Source organism: Mytilus galloprovincialis, chromosome 6 (assembly GCF_965363235.1).
Source record: "Mytilus galloprovincialis chromosome 6, xbMytGall1.hap1.1, whole genome shotgun sequence".
Lineage (NCBI taxonomy): Eukaryota > Metazoa > Mollusca > Bivalvia > Mytilida > Mytilidae > Mytilus > Mytilus galloprovincialis.
This window is the reverse complement of record NC_134843.1, coordinates 49576695-49596414: the sequence shown is the minus strand read 5'-3', so window position 1 is coordinate 49596414 and position 19720 is coordinate 49576695. Positions and strand designations below refer to the sequence as shown.

The window sequence follows — 19720 nt, the reverse complement described above, 5'->3', positions numbered from 1 at the left end:
TATATATGATATGGGTACAGGGGAATGTGAATGGAGTTTTTGACGTTTACATGTAGGTCCATAATTTCAAATTATTTCTGAAAATAGTTGGTGGTATTTTAGGGGTTAGGGGTATGGGGTGTCCGATTCCGAAACCCCGAATATAAAGATCCGAAATTCCGTAGTCCCGAATAAGTAAAGACAAAATCCTGTGTTAAAGGTTCTACCATTCCTCAATAATATCAAATTGGAATATGGGATATTCTTTCAATTTTTAAGGTTAAAGAAACATGGATAGAAACTAATCCATGCATGTTTCATATTATTTATATTTTATTTATCTGTAAAGAGAAAGATTAAAGTTCGTGAAATGAATATGTAGACAGGACTGCCCCCTTGCGATGACTTGATTTGTCAAAAGTTGGTTAAACGGAGAAATGAATACACAGACAGCAGTGCACTGCCCCCTTCCAAAGACCAGTACTTGATTTGTCAGTCTACTTATCGTTTTTGGATTGTTCCAATGAAGTTATATGCAATACTCAAACTCTGTTCACAAAAAAATAGTTTACTAGAATCATTCCTTCTTTACCTTCAGTGTCGCTTTTCCTTTTCTGCAAGAGCCTGTTTTAACTAGAGATCCATGATGATTATCATTACTAGGTTAATGTTATCGAGAAACAACACCCGTTGAGATGCTGAGTTATATCCAGGAAGAATAGTTTAAAAGGAATGATGACAAGTTATATAGAAATTAAGGTTGAGACAGAACAACAAATGACTATTATATTGATATATATATATGTATAAAAAAAATAATCAGTGTCGAAATTTTAGTGAGGCAATTGCCTCACTTGCCTCAAGGGTAGCTACGGCCTTGAAAACATTTGCACAGAAATGCCTGCACATTTTACTGAGTGTATATTAACTGAGACAATATTTATAGTATCTGTATATAATAAAATCTGTTATTTTTTAATCTGCAGTAATATTTTACAAAAAAGTAATAAAGTATTCATACAAATGCACACAAAAAGGAGTCTAAATTAGTTTCAATTTTTTCAAAGAAAAAAAACCCCTTGTAGTAAATACATATTATACATAAAAATTATTCTTGATAATTATATATTTTGTGTTGCATGTTGATGTGACCGGAATTTAAGTGCATTTGATAGGTAGATGTACATGTCATTGTGCAGAAAGATAATGACATTATAATGAAAGAATTTCTTTGTCCAATGTATTATGTGCAGTAAATACCTAGCATATTTCTTGATGCATTATATGAATCATACACACTTGCTTTGAACAAGAACATGTAAAATGTGTATGGCTTGCATGGGTTTTCTGCTTGCATCTTAAATTAAACATTTGAGTCATAAAATTCCAAAAAAAATAATGTGCAATTTTTGACAAAGAGTTGCATGTTTATTTTTAATATTATCTCATGCCTCTTGGTAACAGTTTTCCAGTTTTCCAAAATGTGTAGGAACAAATAATTGAGCAAAATTTTATTTCTGGCACTTATTTCATTGACATACTCATTCCTAAACTCACCATTTAAGGCTACCTACATTGAATATTCTTTGCAGGGGACATTTTGGAAAAGAAACTCGCCATTTAAGGCTATATACATGAATATTCTTTGCAGGGGACATACGAAAAGAAAGACATTTAATTAGTGTAATTTGGAATACATATATGATCTAGTATCTAGGAATAGACTTATATGTCTTTGATCTTGATGAACATATATTATAAAACCCATATATATTATCTACAAAACATTGAAATGACCTTGATTTAATTGATTTTGGATTTTTCCAGGGTTTTTACCCTTTACATGTTATTGCCTTTTAAATCATGTATGTACTAATATAGACAAGTGAAGTCGTTGACAGTGACATAAACAAAGAAGATATATTTAAAAAGCCACAAACTAAATATATCTGATAAGCAATAAGAAATAAGAAATATTTTAAGACGACAGACAGTCAACACTGCAGTGTTCGACCTGGCGGGAAAATACATATTAAAAAGATATGATTTAACGTTATGTTAGAAGGAAGAGATTGTGGTGATATGTACTAGACATGATAGGTTGAAGGAAGTAATGGATATGTAGGTTTTGATGGACATATGTACTAAAAGTGTTTTGGTTTACCTTATTGATTTTTCCAGGGAAAGATAAATTTAAATTCTGTTGTTTGAGTATTTGCTAGGAAAAGGAAGGAAAAATGTTGACCCAGAATTTCATAAATTAGGAAGAGGGAACTTAACACAAATTAAAACATTTTCTGAATTTTAAAATTGAATTAGGATTTGACAAAATAAGTACAATAGATCCTGAGGGTTTTGTTGTGGTGGTTTTTTTTTTAAATGGAATTAATTAGTAGGCAATTTCCTATTAAAGTTTTTATATTTTTATTTTTTTAAAATTGATTTGCTTTAATTAAGATTAAAAAAAAAACCAACACAAATGTTTGATTGATTTGGTCTAAAATATTGCAATATTATTAATACGGTAGTTGCAAATTTGCAGATTGTGAGGTTGCTGTCTGAAATTCAGTCTGTAAGAATAAATTGAAATAAATAGTGTATATAAAGAAACCACAGATTTATTGGTCTGTCTGTCTGTCTGTCATCACTGACTAGTTTTTCAAGACAGAGGCTTCATTAATGATCAAATTCTTAACTCTAAACATAAAAGACTTTGGACAAGTTTGTTTAGCTGAAGAAATATATTAAAGAGAAAGTAATATTTGTTGGGGGGTTGTACATGTATCTTATATACACAAGTGCCTCGTTCCATTCTTCAAGACATATTGAAGGAATTGTTCTTTTTTGGTATATAAAAAAGTTGCAACCATGTTTTTTGCATGTCATACTTTGTAAACACCCACTCTGATTATAAAAAAAAACCAACCACTCTGTTTAAAAAAAAAAATGCATTATCAAGATGTTCCATTTCTTGATTGACAACATTCTTGTTATGTTAAGAAGATGTGCTCTTTGGCAAACAATCAGCATTTCCATTGGAACCAACTGTGCTCCATTTTTGTTCTGACTTGTTCCTTCATTAGTATGAGGCAGACTTCATAAAAGAGTTTCTAAAGAAGAATGAAAACAGCTAGCAATAGGAATTAACTTCAGATTCTGCTATAAATATGATGTCTTCTCACTAAATTATTCAAACTTTGGTGACTTGTAATGTTGAACGCATCTATCTAACTAAATAACATAAAGGATACAAGCGATACAATTGAGTTGGCTTCATGCATTGATCCACATCTTCAAGTAATTGATAATGAGGAAAGAATGGGAAAAAAAATTTACGACAAAAGAGATGATTTCAGCGTCCCAATTATGAAATTTTCAAATCTTTCTAGCAACATTTCATTTTTGCCATTGTATTGTCAGTTTGTTTTAGATTGATGACTATAAATTTGATATCTTCGCCTCTCCTTGAGAAGCTTTTTCCATTTTAAGAAATTTATTGTGTTTTGTTGACCTTTTACCTATGAATTTCATTCACTAATTGTTAACAATTTTAGATACTTATGTAATAATTTATAATGACTATTTTAAGTTCTGTGGCAGTTGAACCAACATTTTTTCAGAATTCATCTTTTTCTTTGCGATCATAAGTTTTATTTATAGAACTATTAAATATTCTGAAATGGTACACACATAACAGCAAGAAATTTTAAGAAGTTGGCATATGTTTTAAGATGTTTTAAGATATGTTTTAAGATATGTTTTAACACATGTTTTAAGATGTTTGCAGATGTTTGCACATATGCTGTGGACTCATTTATGTGCTATCATTAAAGACTGTATGTCAACCTCTGATTCTTTATTCAGTTGATTTGTTGGGTTACTGTCTCTTTAGTATTATGTTCTTAGGTTCTACAAATGTACTAAAAATGCTCAGTTATGACATTTTTGTTTAAATTTATTAATATGTGAACAACTTTTTTTCTTTTTTTCTTTCAGAAAATCAAGCAGTAGTCCTACATCCTCAAAGCCTATGGCAACAAAAACCCAGTCAGATTTAGAAACAGATGCTTCAGGGTCCATACCAGATATCTCTGTTAAATCTGGAGAAAAAGGACCGTCAAACCCACCAGACCCTAAAAAATCCAAATCTGATGTAAGATTGCTTATAAGGTTTTTAACTAGTATTATAATTGTTTTGTTAAGCTGGCAAGGAACTCGCTTTTGGTTAGAAATTGTTTAAAAACAATTAAACAACAATAAACATGTATTCAAGAAACATACCGTTAAAACCATAAATTGCATTGTTTGTTTCTTCAAAACTTACAATGTTTGAAGTGTGAAAAAAATAAGAAATAAGAATTGATCATACTGACTTTGATCGAAAACTATCATTGATTCTGATTGACACAACATTAAAAACACTCAGGAACAAAAACAATATAATTTTTTTTTATACAAACCCATATTTTTCCATTTCTTAATTAAGTTTATTTTTCAACAGATATTATTGCTATCCAATTTTGGATCTTTAAAATGACCTTTCTCACTTAAGGAATGACTGTAATATTTTTTCAGTCTATGAAGAAATAACAAAAAATTTGGTGCACACTGAATAAAGCACGTAGCGGGTTATTTAACAGTGTGCACCATATTTTTTATGTTATTACGAATAGACAGAAAAAATATTACAGTCATTTCCTATAATTTAATTCTAAATTCCATTTTAAACCGTAGAAAACCATGAAAAACGTTGATGACGTCACGGTCACAGGACTAAATTATGTCTATGGGCTGATAACAAAATAACGTCAGCCAATCAGAAGACGCTTTACATCCAAAATTAAATTATTTAGTATTATGCTGTCTGTTTTATAGTTAGAGACTGATGCCAAAGGCTCTTCAAGTGAAAGTACACCAAAGTTATCCACCAGTACAGATGGCTCAGTGGAAATTGAGCATAAAAGTTCTGGAGGTAATTCTAAGCACATTGGAGAATTCCAAATTTAATGCATGTAGAATAGGAGATATATTTAACATTGACAAGATGGCAACACAAAAAAATCAAAAAGTTGTCCAAGACACCACAAAAACCACTAAAGTGCTCAGGTCTGAGAGAAACTGATCTGGGCTTGGCAGTCTATGTCTTATGAAAGTCATGTCAATCAAATATCCAGACTTTCCCTTTTTCTGATTTTTTACAAAACCTGACCTGTAACCTGTAGTAGTAGTTTCTGAAGTGTATTCAAATTATAGACAAGGTCTGTAGTGATATTCCCATAGGTTAACATAGTTTTTTGGAAGTTCAAGACACTATTACTACAAGAGCCAGACAAAAAAGTGATGTCTTACTCTTTAGAATTACCATTATTTCTACAATTTCAAATTTCAAAGTTCAAATTTGATAGCCATTTGGTCCGAGTACACAGTTATTTTGTAGTGCAATTCTTTTAGACAATAAATGAAAATTAAAAAAATCCCACCTGCCCTTTCTCAATAATATTTTTACAGTGTGTTGTACTACTTTTGGGACAAATTATATCAAAATTATAGAAAACTTCATCAGCTCTAACCTCAGGCTCTAACTCAAAATATGGACAATTTTATGTTAAGGGGGTCTTGAAATCATTTTTAGCTCACCTGGCCCAAAGGGCCAAGTGAGCTTTTCCCATCACTTGGCGTCCGGCGTCCGGCGTCCGGCGTCCGTCGTCCGTCGTCGTCGTCGTCGTCGTCGTCGTCCGTCGTTAGCTTTTACAAAAATCTTCTCCTCTGAAACTACTGGGCCAATTTTTACCAAACTTGGCCACAATCATCATTGGGGTATCTAGTTTAAAAATTGTGTCCGATGACCCGGCCAACCAACCAAGATGGCCGCCATGGCTAAAAATAGAACATAGGGGTAAAATGCAGTTTTTGGCTTATAACTCAAAAACCAAAGAATTTAGAGCAAATCTGACATGGGGTAATATTGTTTATCAGGTTAAGATCTATCTGCCCTGAAATTTTCAGATGAATCGGACATTTCGTTGTTGGGTTGCTGCCCCTGAAATGGTAATTTTAAGGAAATTTTGCTGTTTTTGGTTATTATCTTGAATATTATTATAGATAGAGATAAACTGTAAACAGCAATAATGTTCAGCAAAGTAAGATCTACAAATAAGTTAACATGACCAAAATGGTCAGTTGACCACTTTAGGAGTTATTGCCCTTTATAGTCAATTTTTAACCATTTTTCGTAAATCTTAGTAATCTTTTAGAAAAATCTTCTCCTCTGAAACTACTGGGCCAAATTTAACCAAACTTGGCCATAATCATCATTGGGGTATCTAGTTTAAAAAATGTGTCCGGTAACTCGGCCAACAAACCAAGATGGCCACCATGGCTAAAAATAGAACATGGGGGTAAAATGCAGTTTTTGGCTTTTAACTCAAAAACCAAAGCATTAAGAGCAAATCTGACAGGAAGTAAAATTGTTGATCAGGTCACGATCTATCTGCCCTGGAATTTTCAGATGAATCAGATAATCAGTTGATAGGTTGCTGCCCCTGAATTGGTAATTTTGAGGAAATTTTGCTGTTTTTTTGTTATCTTGAATATTATTATAGATAGAGATAAACTGTAAACAGCAATAATGTACAGCAAAGTAAGAACTAAAAATAAGTCACTATGACCATAATAGTCAATTGACCCCCTAAGGAGTTATTGCCCTTCATAGTCAATTTTTAACAATTTTCTTAAAATTTGAAGATTTTCAATAACATTTTCCACAGAAAGTACTGTTAAATATTCACATAGACCAAGGTGAGCGACACAGGCTCTTTAGAGCCTCTAGTTTTACAGTGTCATTTCACCCCCCAACTTCCTATATGAGGCATAAAACATGGAGAAATAAATTTGGAAGGGTACAATAAAAATTGGCAAGTAACACACTGTCCACACTAAGGACTATATTCGTGGACAACGAAAATCAAAGGACGATAACTGTGTACTCGGACCATTTGAGACAAATAGTATAGGTCATAATATTAAAGGGGCACTAGCTACGATATATATAAAAAAATAAAGTATGATTTTTTTTGGATCAATCATTAATCAAATTGGAATAATGAAATAATAATTTGCTTTTAGCAATCAATTTCCTTTAATTTTGTTGAAATAAGCGATTAAACATAATTTTTGACGGATTCACTTGCAAGTGAAAACGTCATCATCATTCTAACCGGTATTCATGTGAACTTCAAGTTAACCCCTAGCTAGAGATTGACAACGCATGCATTGTACGTGTACTGGTTATTTAAAGAAAAAGAATGTCAACAATGAAAGTGAAACTACGGTAAATCATTTGATTACTAATTCGATGCACATAAAATCATTCTTATATGGTTAAAACAATGAGAAACATCTATTTTTAATCTATAAAATAAAATCAAACAGACCTATAAAAATGCAATTGCACGTGTTGGTTTAATCTATTCGTATCTTTATTTTTGTTTACATCGCTTATATGGTCATCTGAGGTCAAATCGATAGTTAATTAGATGGCGTCTGGACTAAAATACACACAAAACGAACCTATATATTATCTACCCCATGCTCTGTATACTGTTTATTTTAGACTTTTGATAGTTTGGATAAATGTTTTACATTGTTATAAACCAAATATGAGAATTTGAGTCAAATCGGTTACAATGAATTTGACAGCTAGTGCCCCTTTAAGACCCCTGCATCTTAATGTTATAAAAAAATAAATGTTGATTCAAAACCTTGCAAAGATCCATAGTTTAAAACAAACAAACTACTATGATTATAACAATGACCTCAGAATTTTATGTTCATCTTATTTTAGTATTTGGAGGACTAACTAAACTGTTTTTTGGTAAAAGTGCAAAAGTACCCAACATGCAAGTGGGAGACAAGAATGTAATGCACATTGGTCGCCATTTTGATGACAGCGATGATGATGATTATATGCCAGATAGCTCATATGATAAAACATATCAACCACCTAGTAAGTATGAATAAATTGAATTCAAAACATTTTTTTTTTAGTTTTGAAAATTGGTGGAATAAAGTTATTGTTTTGCCATATATTCTTATTTTGCATATTTGTGATAATTTAGAAAAAATGGAAAAATTTCCTTCTATTTTGACCATATCGATTTGTGGTAAGATGATCCGTTTCATGCAGTCTTAAACACTTGATTGGTTCCTTTGTGCTACCTTCTTATGTGATATAAGTAAGAGGAGGGGTCGGAGGGGTCCTGTTCCCGAAATCCCAGGCTTAAAAACATGAAATCCAGAGGTCCCGAATTTATGGAAACTTAAATCCCGAAAAAAGAATTCCCAAATCTCGTAAGGATCAATCCCTAAATCCCGAGCTTAAAAACACCAGATCCAGATGTCACGAAAAAGGTCCTGCCCCGCCTCAAGTTAGATTTATTTCCAATATGAAAATAACACTATAAAGTTTGTGCGTTGGAAGCGCTTTTCTAGTTTAACCTTTATCAGGATCACTAAAACCCAAATTTTTTAAAGATATGAATGTATAAATACTTGAGGAGCTATATAACTAAAGAGACCTTGTTTAGAATGTTATTTTACCATTGGATATGCTATATTTATTCTGATGTTGTCAGGAACTGTGAGGACATTTATGGAAATATTAGTTCGATAAATGGTTAAATGAAAGAAAAACCACTGAATGTGAAAAAGAAATTCAGTTCAAACAGGAAAATATACAAAAATCACAAAGGTTGGACAAAGCTATCAGAAAAGTTATGAAGCTTTTGGTTATTGTTTATTGACAATTTTTCCTGAGCTTAATAAATGGTGAAAAAAGGACCTCATATTAGAATTTTTTAAATTTTTTTTACAGGTAATGCAAGACCACCAACAAAATTAGAAATAGATAAAATAGCTTCAAAAATACATGGTGACTATCGTAATTTAGGGAGACAGCTGAAAGTACCCTATAACGCAGTAGAACAAGTTGTGGAGGACTATAAAAAAGAAGGAATGCATGAAGTAACATATCAGATGGTCAAAAAGTGGCAAGAACTAAACGGAGATGCTGCAACTAATGTTGTTTTATCAAATGCTTTACATAAAATGAGGAGAGACGATTTGTCCAGATTTTTAAGATTTTAAAATGTTTGTTATTCATTTTTGCATACTTATTTAGACATTTCATTAAGCATTAATATCTGTGTGAAGCGAGTGCTCACAAAAAGGGAATGTATGGGAGTACTGTTTTATAGTATTCATGTGAACAGGAACTCATATGTTGTTGTTTTTTTATGTAAATATGCATACTAATATTTAATTCATAATAAGAGGAAAAAAATAAAATTGTAAGGAAATATTTTTGTTTTGTGTTATCATTCATCTATTTCATATGGAAATAATATAGTTGTTGTGAAGTTTCAAAACTTTTCTCTTAGACAATTGAGGCACAAATTTCAATACAACTGATTTAATGTGACGATTGCTACTTTAGTTGCTTAAGATTTCTACAAAGGAATGCCAATTACAAAATAGGTGAGGTTTTGATTTCCCCATCAATTGGGGACTGATGAAAATAACAACAATATAAAACTAGGGACATGTGGTATGACTGACTCTGCAAAACCATCATGTGTAGTCAAGGTTGTTAAAAACCACCCTTGTGATTTCTAATGAGACAACTATTCGACAGTTAAAATAAAGTGGATGTACAAGCAATTATAGGTGACTGTACAGCACTTCAACAATGAGAAAAAACTGTACTGTATGGTCCGCTATAAAAGGCCCTGCTTGAAAAATATAATTCAATTGAGAAAACAAACAGCCTTTTTTATAGCAAAACAAAACAATATACAGGAAAAAAATATGACACAGGTTTTCTGTTATTTTTTGAACCAGTTTACCCTGTACTCACACTGATGAACCATTTTACACCTTGTGAAATATAAGCTATGTTGTTGTCTCCTTTATTGTGAAATATTTAAAAGTTTTTTCAACTTTAAATTGAATTAAATAAAATTGTTTATATTTACTTAATATTTAACAATCCAGACCATTTATATTTACTTAACATTTAATAACCCAGGTATTTGACCGAAAGGTAAAATTAATAATATTAAATGCAAAAAACTTTAAAAGGTGTAGGCTTAGGCTGACTGTGTTTGTGGTCAAGTTTGGTTAATAACCCCATATTAGTTTCCATTTATCCAGTTTTATAGAGATTGTTTTGAAATCTGTTTCATATTTGGAATATACGTGTACATATATTTCTCAATATGATACATCAAATGTTACATAATTTTTATGACTAGCATTTATTTAAGAGTATTTGTCTTTTGTGTTAGTTCAAAATTAATGTTCCAAAGAAACCATAATGTGTTACCTTTTGAGAAATGCAATTAGTCATCAAGAGGGCTTGTAACTAAATGGACTAATCTACAGAAAGAAGAAGAGTTGTATTTTTATTTATAATACCCATAAACTAAATGGAAAGACACAGTGCCAAATATATTCTGCATTGTCTAGCTACTTTTCTACAATAGCATATCATCTATAATCTAATTATGACAGCTTTATACATCATGGTCACACAGTGGCGGATCCAGGGTGAGGGTTCCGGGGGTTGGAACCCCCTTTTTTTTTGGACGATCAATGCATTTGAATGGGGACATATAGTTGGAACCCCCCCTTTTGTCCTGGGTTGGGACCCCCCTTTTTAAAATGGCTGGATCCACCCCTGCCACAGATTTCAAATTTTCTGTTTTGAGCATTCTGGATGAAGGTTAATCCAGAAAAGTGCTTTCAACAACACCAAATTTTAAATATAAAGTATTATTTTCATTGTTTCAAGAAATAGTTTTGATTATATTTAAATGTTAGATAAACTACACTTCTGTTTTGATCACCCTAAAGTGTATACTGAGGAAGGCATTTGATAGTAGATGCAGAAACTTTGATTGTCCTGAACATAGATGAAATACTTGCCACTGGACGTTAAGAAACCAACAATCAATCAGAACAAATGATTGAATAATATTTATCAGCTTACAGAATGTTGGTTGTTGATTGATGATATGATTCCTTATCAAACTTGGTGTCCACCCCTACCTAAAAAAGAAAATTAGAAAATATTTAAATAAATTCTGGAATATCAAGGACCTACCACTTTTTTGCTAACTTTGGCCTACTAATAACTAAGTTCCAGTTTACCTGAAAACTAGACACTCGTATCACAGCCAAAAGCAATATAATTCTAAAATTTGGCGAATGTAATGAAAATCAAATATGAGGCTCTTGTGGACAGTTGTCTCATTGGCAATCATACCACATCTTCTTTTTTATATACTGGCTGTTTGATTCTGAACTTCAGTAGATCGAATAGGTTTGGAGAGAGGTCTTGTGACATTGGTGATTGATCGCCAATTGACTCTGTGTTGCAGTTATTCCCTTTAATTTTTTTTTTGTGTTTTCTCCCCTCTTTTCTAAATCATTAGAAGATAAACAGAAAACTGTATAAGCAAAAGTGATCACAAGATCTTCTAATTAGTTAACATGGACGAAATCATCAGCCAACTTATATGGGTTATTGTCATTGGCTGAAGATATCTGTCGATTTTGAGTTTTTGTAATGTAAATAGATTTTGAAAAAGGGATCATCAGGAGAAGATTTATAAACTTGTATTCTTTATTGTAAAAATCGTCAATTATCTCCTTGTAGGAGTTATTGCCCTTGGTTGAATTTTATCCGTTTTGAATATTTTTTTGCAGAACCTTTTTCAAAAGGGAAAAATCTGATTTTTGTAGAAAATAAGTAAACATGCACGAAACCACCAGTCAACTCAAGGATTATTCCAAATTTTTAGTATTTCATCAGCAGAACAAGATCAATCTTTAAATATCAATCAACGATAGCCAATTCCTTATTCAGTTGCAGTCAAAATGGATGAAATTATCAAGATTCCTTACAGGAGTTACTGCCCTTGACTGATTACTTTATCCACTTTTTTTTAAATCAATGGTTAAAAGGGATATTATATAAAATTAGAGCAGAAGGCAATACTTATAAACCTTAGTCATTTAAAGAAAGTGATGAAAAGTTAAAGGGGAAGCAAAAATCAAGCTTCTCTGTTCAATTTCAATTTCGGTTAAATAATCATGTAGTACATGTAACTGTTTATACTGAGATTCGGCTTTCGCTATTTAAATGCATGTGTGGATGTCTGAGTAGACTGTGGTGTACACATATTTGAACATATGTTTTGTAACGATAAGAAAAAAACGGTGATATGGCACGAATGTCAGCGTCTTTTCCGATGAGAATAGTCGATACCATGGATGTACAATCATTTTTTGATCAAAAACGTATTAAAATGTCCCAATTCTAATTTTGAATGGATATATACTTGTGCTACATGTCTCTGTCGTTTTCAATGTAATTTCTGTATAAGGAGTTCAAGACGAAAGTATGGATCAGTATGCTGTTCAAAGTGGTATTCTTAATGTCCAGAACGTTTTCTAGAGCCATTTGGATAAAATATCTACCGAAATATAAGTTTTAAGTACAAATCGTGTCTGATAATTATATATACAAAAATAATTATTATTTCATAAATCGAACATTTCAGTATATATACATAATCGAATTGCGCATATACAGAACTGAGGCCGGGTCCTAACTATTTTCGTTGTACAGAAATTACTTCTTTTTCGTATATACACAATTATTTCTGTATATACGTAATTATTTAATTACGTATATATACATAAGCATTTCTAATAATACGTAAATCAATATTACGCATTTACCGGTAAATCAAATTACGTATCTACAGAAATAATTATGTATAGTCGTAAATAAGTATTTTTGATCGTAATGGACAGACAGAGAATATAACGTGTTGCGATTCTTTTGTAATATAATTATACTTGTTGGAACGGAAAGCATTTTTTGTGTATGACTAAGATTGTATAAATTAAGCGCTTTCCATAGCTAATGTTATACGTACAGTAATTCAAAATGACAGGAGTTGCTTCCCTTCTATCACAAGTGTAACATTGACGGTACCAAGTAAACAATAATCTTTTATATAATAAATGTGAAAACCTTAACCAGATACGGGTCTTTTAGTTCCATAAACCCAAGACAATATATATATACATATATTTCTTCTTTGAAAAAGAAATTATATTAGGCTAAAAACCACAAAAAGACATCAAAATTGAAATTGATCGTAATTTTTACTTAATTTTCGGGGACTAATCTGTCGATTATTTCAAAGATTGCCTTTCCTTCCTTAACACATTGGGCCAATATTTGGTACTTGGTGGGGGTCTGTGTTTTCTATGTAGATTTTTGTAGGAATTTGTTGGTCATTGAATTTTTCGTCTCCAGTCCCCGACATGTTGTCAATTCCTCGCCGTAACTGACATGTTGAATGTCTCATTGGTATCTTTCGTCTGTTTTCTCGCCGCTTGAAGAATGTTTTAAATCTGATAGACATTGGAGAGACCTTAATGTCTCTACAAACGAAGAGATAATTATATCGATGCAACAAACGAAGTTCATTAAAAATATCTTTTGAAAAAAACGTCGATAGATTTTATTCGCAAAGAAAACCACATGTCAAAATTTTAGCTTGACTTGAAAAAGATGAAAGCAGAGTTCATGATCAGATGTTTATACATGTACATTTATTTCAGTCGTCGCACTCATGCACTCTTACTAGAATCTGGTATACTATATAGCATTATTAGGCCGACCAAAAATGTAAAGAAAGGTTTCTATGTGACATCTTTTTTTTTCACTTTTATTTTAAACAGGTTTGAACCATTGTACATATATATATATATTAAATAAACTTTGTTATTTGCAGTATACCTCATAGTCAAATGTGGGAGTGCTTAATTGCTTTGTTTTTTATTGGGTTCTTTTTGTATTTTTTGGTATTTTTTTTTTTTTTTTTTATATATTGACATTTCTCCGCACAAACTACTAATGCCTCATGTTTGTCTTCTCAAAGTGAAGATACACTTACCGGGTGCACTTGAGTCATTTTCAACATAGTATTCATTGAATAATAATACATTGCTACTATTTTGTTGAGTGTATTTTCTGTGTTATATTATTTTATTTTATTATTTTTATAACACTTGTTACATATCTTTACTGTGTGTGTATTGCATATGTTATTGTTTATAATAATATTGTCTGTATCATATGCCCTCCTGGGGCCCTAATTTGGTAAATAAAAATATTCTATTCTATTCTATTCTATTCTATACATGTATATATATATATATGAACTTAAACAAGCTGCGAACCTCAAACTATTATCTTGAATAAATTGGTTTATTTTTTTTCGACTAAAACTTAATCTATAGCTTAACTGCAAATTTACTTGCGCATGAAAAAAAATGAACTTCTTTGCATGATGCCATCATTCTATTTCAAGTCTGAAAAAACGTCTCGGACATAACCGGGTATTTAGACTCACTAATCTCTTCAGTTGTCTCATGTTTGATCCTTTGTGTTCAAGATTAGTTTTGTGTGTAAATCAGTACTAGCGTTACAGACCTCACAGTAAACCAAGATGATATTCTCTCAGTCTTGAGGTACCCCACCCTATCAAATGCTATTAAAAAGGAAACAGTGGCAGGGCCGTAACTACCTATGAGGCAAGGGAGGCAGTTGCCTCCCCTGAATTTTCTACACCAAATTTTTTTTTTTGAAGTAATAAAATGAAATATTGACAATATGTACACGAAGAACTTGAATTTATATTATAAACAACACAAGTTTGCAGTTTTAACAGTGTTATCGTGATACGTGATATATCTGACATTTTCCGGATTTTTGATCGAAAGTGAACCGGTTATATTTTTTTTTCGTGTGGCCGTCCGTCTGTTATTCAGTATTCGTACGAGAACACATATATGAAACTTTGCTTTCGACAATTTTGAATAAAACTTAACTATTCACATTTATGTAGGACTTTGTAGGGGCTCCATTAAGCAGAGGAAGTTCCCTTTGTATTGTGAATCTTTTATGATATCGGAAATTCGTTACCGGCTGAATCAGCTGTTGGGTCATTTTTTTAACGTCTCCCGGCCGATCGTACGAGAACATTATGGTCAATGCCTTAGTAGTTAAACACTCCCATTCGTTGAAGCAGAGACTTTCTAAACTAAGTATATACTAGTTTAGAAAGTCCCTGGTTGTAGTTATATACATGTCTGTTCAGCTTTCAACCATATTGAAATTCAAGGTCCTCGACAAAAAAAATATCTTGCTTTCTATGATCTTTATATGTTTTTTTAACTTACCAGTTTGATTTCTAACAAAAACATCTTTAAATACAGATAATAACTTAAGTGTTTGCATAAAAATTGCTTCCAGGATCCAGCAATACTGATGTTTCTTAAAGTAAGGAAATCGAAGGAAAACGGGTGATTTTTAGCCATATTGAGGACAAAATCTGCGGTCACAATGTATTTAATGTTAATAATTATAGGTCAAAGTACGGCCCTCAAGGCGGAGCCTTGGCTCACCCTGAACAGCAATCTCAGTTTGTGTTTGCATAAAAATTGTTTCCAGGTTCAAGCAATACTGATGTTTCTTAAAGTAAGTAATTCGAAGGAAAACGGGTCATGTTTAGCCATTTTACTGCGAGAGCCTCAATCGGCGGCCCCCAAACCCCTGCCTCCCCTGAATTAGAACCCTAGTTACGGCCCTGAGTGGAGCACTGAATGGCATAGGATTTACAGTTTGGGGGAAAGGGCATGAAGCTGTGATTCATTTAGGCTTGGAAAAAATGTTTTTAAAATTTCTTGGTTTTGACCACTGCCCTCCTCCACTAAATCCCACGACTAAATAGCCAAGCCCTGTAAATTTAAATCAATCTGCTATCAATACTGGCCATGCAGCTACATCATATTTATAATTTATATATTTGTATTCATTACTGATATAAAAATAATGTTGTCAGTGATATCAAGTTTCAACCATTTGACTTTCATGATTGTAATTCCCTGCAAATGATCCCGTATCTTAGGTCAATGATATGACAAGATAATACTGAATATGCACCATTATGCACTATATGGTTTTTTTTTTACATTCCTGGTCGTTCGCAAAAATGCAAGAATTATCTGGATAATTCCCGTGTGTAAAATTAAGTTGTTTACGTTCAGCCATTTACGTGTGACTGAATGTAGTCAACAGATCTTTTGTGTATAACTGAATACATGTATGTAATGGAAATATACATTCTACTTAATAAACCTTGAGCATTGTTATCTGTATTAAATTAAATAATATATATTCACATTACATACCAATGGGAAAACCTTGTTTGTTTTTACTTAGCAATATTACATACAATTTATTTCCAACATACTAACATATGAAAATGTACAAAGATTAATTCCGAATTCCAAATTTCATCAAAATAATTCTTAATTTGTAGTTTCCCACAGTTTCTCTTCTCTGTTATGTAAATGAAATAAGTAAATTTCCCATAAGTGCCCCTCGTTTGACCTCAATAACCGACAGGGGAAAACCAGATGGGAAACCCCCTTCGAAACTTCCTCGATTGATTGAATGACACGCAAAAGGTGACTGATCTAAATCGCTTGGATTTTCCAGACTTATTGTTCGTTTTAAATATAAGGATTTCCATCGGTTGTAAATACCAGTTTTCAAACAGAATTTAATCGAGAGAGTTGTACAATTTATCTACAAAGTAAATTTTGTTCCAGAAGTGAACACAAAGCAACTACAAGTTATAGTCCGACATTTTGAATATAATTTTACACAGAAAAGTATGGATGCTCATTGTCGTCATAAAGGTGGAGATATCGAGACTGATGGTGAACAATTATTAAAACATCAAACTGATGAAAGATTTGACTCTGCGTATTCATCATACAATTCAGTTAATTCATCTAGTTCTATACAAGGATTTAAAAGTGACTTAGAACTGAGACGTGAAATAACACAAATTTCCAGCATGTCTAAATCAACACATAACTTTGATTCTTTTAATCCTAAAGACAGTGGTGTTGGACTAGATTCAGTTGACAGTGCAATCGGCAAATCACTTCAATCTGTGGAAATTGAAGATGACATTTTATGCGAAAAAGCCTCCAATGTTGAAGGAAAGTTTCAGATCAGTGACATTTCAGAGCGTCTTGGAGATATGAGAATCAATTCTTTAGACTCATTGGGATCTAGTTGCAGTTCTATCGATTCCGACAGAGTAACGCCAGAAGCTATGGTCGTATATGGAAAAGACGAGGATGGTGATACCTTATTGAACATTGCTATTTTAGAGCGACAAACACAACTCGTATCTGAGTTTATAAAGCTTGCACCAGGGTGTGTCTGGTTAGACATTCAAAATAGCGATATGTGGCAGACACCCCTACATTTGGCAGCTTTAACTCATCAGATGGAAATAGCACGGAGATTAATGGTTGGCGGGGCCGATATTGAAATTCAGGACAGCAATGGAGATACGCCACTTCATATTGCATGCCGTCTTGGGGATATAGACATGGTTTCAGTTTTATTGCGGCCTATTGAACTAAGTGAAACACAATTTAACGAATACAGAATTCCTGTAAGACAAGTTCCACAGAATCTTGAAATTAGAAATTCCAATGGATATACATGTTTACACGAATCAGCACTCAACGGACAATTGAACATTATGAAAGTATTGATTTCGAAAGGAGCTCAAGTAAATACAAAAGAATGTAAATGTGGAGCAACAGTACTCCATATGGCCATCGATCAAAGCAATTCTGAAATGGTCAGTTACTTGCTGTCCCGAAGAGACACAAACATTGACAATAAACTATATAATGGAACAACTCCAATGCTTTTGTCTCATTATCGTAAAAACACTGAAATTCTTGAAAAATTGAAGCGTGCCGGAGCATCATTTGGAAACCTTAGTTTGACCGGTAGTCCAAATTCCAGTGAGGACGATGATATGTAAAATAGAAACTGTACAAAAACTTTTCTTAATTCAAATCTCAGGAATATTTCATTAACAGGTTGTTCATACTGCTGACAAAATTAAAATGTTCATATAAATATGTAAATGTATTTATTTTTACTAACTTTAAACGGATTCCACTGTTTTTTCACTCTGATTGTGTAAGAAAATGGATCATCTGTGTAGATAGATTTCATACTAGTATTAAAAGTTTGATATTGAAAACTTTTGTATGTTGTTTATGATATTTAAGTTATTTCAGTTTTACACTTGTAAGTGTTGATACTTGAAGGATATTAATAAGTTGGTATAATTGTCTATGAGACCTGTTAAAGCAGGGCTCTGGTTTCAAAAAATCAGTTCTTAATTTGGCAATGTTCAATTGCAAGTAATAGCCAAATTTAGTATGATAAAATTGAGAATGGAAATGGGGAATGTGCCAAAGAGACAACAACCCGACCATAGAAAAAAAAAACAGCAGAAGGTGACACCAACAGGTCCATATAAAATTGTTTTTTTTATTTATTTTACATAAATGTTTCTTGGGAATCCAAAGTTTCACGAAGTGACATACAGGAACACAAATAAAAATCAAACAAAAAGACAAAAGAAACTTCAACTTAAAAAAAAAAAAACCAATGGAAAACAAAACAATAAACAACAGGAATTACCTCAAAATGAAAAGTTACTGGAAAAACTAGTTTCACATTATTAATCATATTTATATTCATATATTCACTTGAGATAATATCCAAATACAAACATGAACAAATTTATACATTATTCTGTGGAGTAACAAGAAATGTGAGGAAAAACAGTTTGGCTCATGATCACTGCACTGTCTGTAGCAATGAGTAACTACAAAATATATATACATGTACATTTCTGAATTTCTGACTTTGGATCAAGGTAATTCTCTTCACTTGCTGACGTTGGTGTAGAAACTGATCTATACATGTATATTGATTTATAACAGATGTTGTGTTGGGTTAATGTCAGTATGTTGTACTTTGTTCATGGACTTTTTTTTCTTACAGAGTGCATTCACCTTTTTAAAATATTTAAATTATCAGTAACAAAGAAAAACTAGATGGAAAATTACTTCGCCCAGCTTTTTAAAATTCAACACTTGCTATTTAGGTCACATCTGCTTATCATTCATGTCATGATATAACAGTTTATATCAAACAGGTTTAAACTTGCATGAGTAAAGAAATTAATGCGATCAAATATATGTAAGTATAAGGAAGGGCAAAGTGCACTGTATTTTTTTGTCACCTCTAAGAACTAGCCAGAGTCATATGCAAAGCCATTGTACTTTGTTCTCTTAATATCGATCAATGACTCATTTTACAAGTCATGCTTGACAAATCAGCACAGCTTCATGGATAACAACACTAACGTATGTAATCAGTTATGCGTGAATGAAATATAGCTTCTGCGTTAATTTTGAATGCAGTGGGAACCAAGGTCGCATGCATTCGAATATATCTTTTAAGATTGCCACATGCTCAAAAGATAAATATGTTATTGACCCGACTGGCGTAAATGCCTTTTAAGGCTAGACGACATGTATTTGGAAATTAGATCTTTAGGTCATGCATATTTTATACAGATAGAGACCTAATACGATAGTATTCTATTTCTCTGGCTCCAGACAATGAAAACGGTGATAAAGATAAAAAAAAAAAAAAAATGAAGTGCATTTTTATGGTTAAATCTGTGACTGTAAACATTTAAGG

At 32.2% G+C, this 19720-nt stretch overlaps 2 protein-coding genes across 3 annotated transcripts in view; both read left to right on the top strand.

The window, feature by feature from the left end:
- LOC143079789 (uncharacterized) overlaps positions 1 to 9335 on the top strand; it is a 45913-nt gene extending 36578 nt beyond the window's left edge. For both annotated transcript variants that reach the window (XM_076255381.1, XM_076255380.1), the window contains 4 exons: positions 3976 to 4132; positions 4855 to 4951; positions 7823 to 7984; positions 8852 to 9335. In XM_076255381.1, the coding sequence (XP_076111496.1) occupies positions 3976 to 4132; positions 4855 to 4951; positions 7823 to 7984; positions 8852 to 9123 (688 nt within the window). In that variant the 3' untranslated portion in view covers positions 9124 to 9335. The remainder of the gene's footprint in view (positions 1 to 3975; positions 4133 to 4854; positions 4952 to 7822; positions 7985 to 8851) is intronic.
- Positions 9336 to 16532: 7197 nt separating this feature from the next.
- On the top strand, positions 16533 to 18203 carry LOC143079788 (NF-kappa-B inhibitor alpha-like). Its single transcript, XM_076255379.1, has one exon. It carries the CDS (start codon positions 16800 to 16802, stop codon positions 17976 to 17978), a length of 1179 nt encoding a protein of 392 aa, XP_076111494.1. The 5' UTR covers positions 16533 to 16799; the 3' UTR covers positions 17979 to 18203.
- Positions 18204 to 19720: the final 1517 nt, after the last annotated feature.

Coding starts and splice junctions, on each gene's coding strand:
- LOC143079788 (XM_076255379.1), top strand. CDS start 16,800: ATGGATGCTCATTGTCGTCATAAAGGTGGAGATATCGAGACTGATGGT.